The 4,831-nt window shown below is 55.9% G+C and overlaps 1 protein-coding gene across 1 annotated transcript in view; it reads left to right on the top strand.

The window, feature by feature from the left end:
* LOC133394587 (protein split ends-like) overlaps positions 1-3,885 on the top strand; it is a 7,933-nt gene extending 4,048 nt beyond the window's left edge. The window contains exon 2 of the mRNA XM_061663221.1: positions 1-3,885. This exon is cut by the window's left edge and continues 1,840 nt beyond it. Within this exon, the coding sequence (XP_061519205.1) occupies positions 1-226 (226 nt within the window). The 3' untranslated portion in view covers positions 227-3,885.
* Positions 3,886-4,831: the final 946 nt, after the last annotated feature.

Below are 4,831 nucleotides of genomic sequence, written 5' to 3'. Positions count from 1 at the left end.
GATGGCTCCTCCAACACCCAAAGAGCATCTTCGCTGCTACCGATGCCTTGAGCACGGCCACAACGCCCGCGATTGTCGGTCACCTGTAGACCGACAAAATGTTTGCATCCGTTGCGGACAGGAAGGTCACAAGGCTGGTACATGCATGGAAGAAATACGCTGCGGCAAATGCGATGGCCCCCATGTTATCGGGGACCGGACATGCGATCGGTCGGCCACCCAATGACGCAGCTAAAAGTCCTCCAAGTGAACCTGGGTGGAGGCAGGATCGCCCAAGATCTGGTCCTGCAAACCGCCCGACAAATGGAAGTGGACGTGCTGGTTCTTTCCCACACGTATCGACCACCCGAGAACAACCCAAGATGGGCAGTTGATGCCTCCAAAAAGGTGGCAGTCGTGGCCACAGGACGATACCCTCTACAAGGACAATGGAGCAGTGATGTTCCAGGCCTTATAGCTGCCAAGGTGGGTGGCATCACCTTCCTAAGCTGCTACGCGCCACCCAGCCTGTCGCGGGAAGGATTTGCGGAATTCGTTGAAGCAATTGAATTGGAAGCCCAATCCCACCCTCAGGTAGTAGTTGCCGGAGACTTTAACGCTTGGCATGAGGAGTGGGGAAGCCAACGCAGCAATGAGCGTGGGGAAGTACTGCTCGAGGCGTCCCAGCAATTGGGCCTGCTGCTGATGAATCGAGGGAATGTGGCAACCTTTGTTGGAAACGGTGTGGCGACTGCCAGCGTTGTCGACGTGACCTTCGCCAGCTCGTCCATAGCTCAGCCGAGCACTTGGTTGGTAAGAAACACGGACACGCGATCTGACCATAGGTATATCACCTATTCGGTAGGCCCAGCGTCAGCAGACCAGCAGCGTAACCAAGGACAGTCACGTCAACGGGGCCAGCGAGAGCGTTTTCAACATGCAGGCACGCGATTTAAGACGAAACAGTTCTCGAAAGAGAATTTCCTGGCCACGCTACATGGCGAGGGATTCCGAGAGAAGGCAGTCAATCACCAGGGAATGATCTCGGCAATGATATCGGCCTGCGAGAAAACCATGCAAAGGATGACGTCGTCTTTCCCCGACCCTCATCGGGACGTTTACTGGTGGACGCCACTGATTGCTCTGCTTAGGCAGAACTGCGAGCAGACGAGAGATCGCATGCAGCAGACAAGTGATCTCCAGAACCGAAGTCTGGCTGCAGCCCAATACAGAACAGCTAAAGCTGAGCTGGATAGAGCTATACGTGCCAGCAAAAAGGCTGCCTTCCAGGAATTGATCGATGCTGCGGAGGAAAACGTTTTCGGAGCCGGGTACTTAGTAGTCCTCTCCCGTCTTCGCGGTGGAAGGGCCCCACCCGAGACGGAGAGAGCGAGGCTTGAAAGCATCGTTACAGAGCTTTTCCCGCAACATCCGCCCTTCAACTGGCCCAGCATCAGTTCCGAGGAAGAACAGGAACAGCCTGCAGACCAGCAGACTCCATGGACCCAAGTCACGATCCCGGAACTCCGTCTGATAGCTAGCACCATGCCGAACAAAAAAGCGCCGGGCCTTGACGGAATTCCGAACGCCGCTGTCAAGGCTGCAATCCTTGCGTACACGGACGTTTTCCAGGCGTTGTACCAAAGCTGTCTGGAAACGGCTACATTTCCAGCACCATGGAAACGACAGCGGTTGGTACTGCTCCCCAAGCCGGGGAAACCACCGGGTAGCAACGGGTCATACCGACCTTTGTGCATGCTGGATGCCTTAGGGAAAGTGCTGGAGAAGCTCATTCTAAACAGACTTCACAACCACCTGGAAGATCCTGCTGCGGTGAGGCTGTCAGACAGGCAGCATGGCTTCCGGAGGGGGCGATCTACAATTGGCGCCATTCGAACAGTGATCGAGGCTGGTCAGAGCGCGATGAGATTCCGCCGCACGAACGGGCGGGATAACAGGTTCCTGCTGGTCGTGTCAATGGATGTCAAGAATGCCTTCAATACGGCAAGCTGGCAGGCCATCGCCACTGCACTGCAGATGAAAGGAGTACCTGCTGGTCTGCAAAGAATCGTGAGGAGCTACTTCGAGAACCGAGAGTTGGTCTTCGAGACATCCGACGGCCCAGTAACTCGGTCCATCACGGCTGGTGTTCCACAGGGTTCGATTCTTGGCCCCACCCTGTGGAACACCATGTACGATGGAGTTCTGGACGTCGCCCTTCCGCAGGACTGCGAGATGGTGGCGTATGCTGACGACTTGGTGCTGCTGATTCCGGGCATCGACGTAAATGCAGTGAAGGCTGCAGCCGAGGAGGCGGTCGCCAGTGTCTCTCACTGGATGGCTCAACATCATCTCCAGATTGCGCCGGAAAAGACGGAGTGCGTGCTTATCTCCAGCACGAAGAACCCTACGCAGGTCACCATAAGAGTAGGGGACGTGGAGGTGACATCTTCCCGCACGATGCGTTACCTTGGGGTGACCCTTCACGATCACCTATCGTGGCTGCCCCATGTCCGAGAGGTAACCACTCGGGCAAGGAAGATAGCAGATGCCGTTACCCGCCTCTTGCGCAACCACAGTGGACCAAAGACCAGCAAAGCGCGACTGTTGGCCTCGGTCGCAGAGTCGGTCATCCGATATGCTGCGCCCATCTGGCATGGCGAGGTGACGAAGAGAGAGTGTCGTCGACTTTTGGAGAGGGTTCAGCGAGTCTCAGCACGGAGGGTGGCACGCACCTTCCGTACCGTAAGGTATGAGACCGCCACCCTCCTCGCCGGGCTGACCCCCATCTGTCTCTTGATAGAGGAGGATGCGCGAGTGTTCGAGCGTGTTAATGATCCGGGTCGGTCGATAACGAAGGCAGCCATCCGGTTGGAGGAGAGGCAGCGCACCATCACGATGTGGCAGAGCCAATGGGACGCCGAGGCCGACACCTCCAGATACACCCGGTGGACGCATCGGATAATCCGCGACATCAGCGCTTGGCAAGGCCGGAGACACGGGGAGATGACCTTCCACTTGGCCCAGGTGCTCTCTGGACATGGGTTCTTCAGAGAGTACCTGGCCATCAACGGCTTTACGGAATCCCCTGACTGTCGCAGCTGTGCGGGTGTTCCGGAAAATGCCCATCACGCCATCTTCGAATGCCCCAGGTTTGCTCGAGTGAGGATGGAGTACTTTGGTGAACTGGGGCCGAATCCGGTCACGCCGGACAGTCTTCAGGACTTCCTTATGGGCAGCCAAGACAACTGGAGCAGCTTCTGTGAGGCGGCACGTCGAATAACAACAACGCTGCAGCGTGACTGGGACACGGAACGAGAACAGCGGGCTGCTTCCAATCGTGAGGAAGCTGAAATACAACAGCAGCTACAGCGAGAGGAAGACGAACGCCGCACTGAAGAACGGCGGCAGCTCCACAATGAGGCAAATCGTGCCTACCGCCAGCGCAATAGGAGAAGTCAACCTACTCCACCAGCTCCACCACCAACACCCAGGGAGGCCGCTCGCCTCGAAGATGGGCGACGGAGAGTGGCCCGCTGGCGGGAAAGACAACGAATGATTCGGAACGGTGGAATCCAAATGCTACGAGCGCTGTTCGGCCATGATGCCTGGTCGAGCGAAAGTGACGATGAACCCGATGACGTCGAGCGAGGCGGACTTGATGCTGCCCAGCAGGCAGCAGCAGCCGAAGCCGAAAGAGCGGCACGCTAAAGCTAACTTTAGTAAAAAGAACAACGAAAGTGTAAAAAAAAAGAAAGGTGCTTCGGTACAGATATAGGGCTCCCCTTAAGGGAATGAATTCAGAAGAACAGTTTGGAAAATAGAATTTCAACTAAAATAAACGGAAAGGTGCGAACGCACGGCTAAAAAGTTAGGCTCCCTATGAGCATCACGTCCACCCTTAAATCCCTTCGCAGGGCATAAGGGGCGGATTATGAGAGGGCTGGGTTTTCTTTTCGATGTAACATACGATCAATAAAAATCCACTCGATATAACAAAAAAAAAAAAGCCAGTTATCCCTGTGGTAACTTTTCTGACACCTCTTGCTAAAAACTCGTTATAACCAAAAGGATCGTAAGGCCAAGCTTTCGCTGTCCCGAAGTGTACTGAACGTTGGGATCAAGCCAGCTTTTGTCCTTATGCTCAGCGTGTGGTTTCTGTCCACACTGAGCTGACCTTTGGACACCTCCGTTATCGTTTTGGAGATGTACCGCCCCAGTCAAACTCCGCACCTGGCACTGTCCATGACGTGGACCGAAAGGACCTGTCCAGGAGTCTTCGAGCCGGGCGGCGCGCGGAACCGGGGGCAAACGTGACATCATAAACAATCGACCGCGCAGAAGCAGTGCACCACGAATGCACCGACGTACGCAAGCTTGTACCCTTGCGGGCCACGGCTCACGGTCGGACAAGCGGGTAACACGCTACACACGACGATGCTACGATGCAGTCTCCCCGGCGGCACCACCCAGCGACACACTGGACGCTGAGCGAGAAACACGGCGCATTGGGCGCGCGCAGGCGAACCGCCGCCACAGCCCCCCGGAGGAGGTGCGCGCACGATCCGGACCTGGGGCCCGCGCTTGTTCCACCCAATCATGTAAGTAAGGCAACAGTAAGAGTGGTGGTATCTCAGAGGCGAGCTCCACGAGGAAGCCCTCCCACCTATGCTGCACCTCCTATATCGCCTTACAATGCCAGACTAGAGTCAAGCTCAACAGGGTCTTCTTTCCCCGCTAGTGCATCCAAGCCCGTTCCCTTGGCTGTGGTTTCGCTAGATAGTAGATAGGGACAGAGGGAATCTCGTTAATCCATTCATGCGCGTCACTAATTAGATGACGAGGCATTTGG

The sequence above is a fragment of the Anopheles gambiae genome (genome assembly GCF_943734735.2).
Source record: "Anopheles gambiae chromosome X unlocalized genomic scaffold, idAnoGambNW_F1_1 X_unloc_21, whole genome shotgun sequence".
In the NCBI taxonomy this organism is placed as follows: Eukaryota; Metazoa; Arthropoda; class Insecta; order Diptera; family Culicidae; genus Anopheles; species Anopheles gambiae.
The sequence above is the reverse complement of the archived record's forward strand: the minus strand, read 5'-3'. Positions and strand labels throughout refer to the sequence as shown.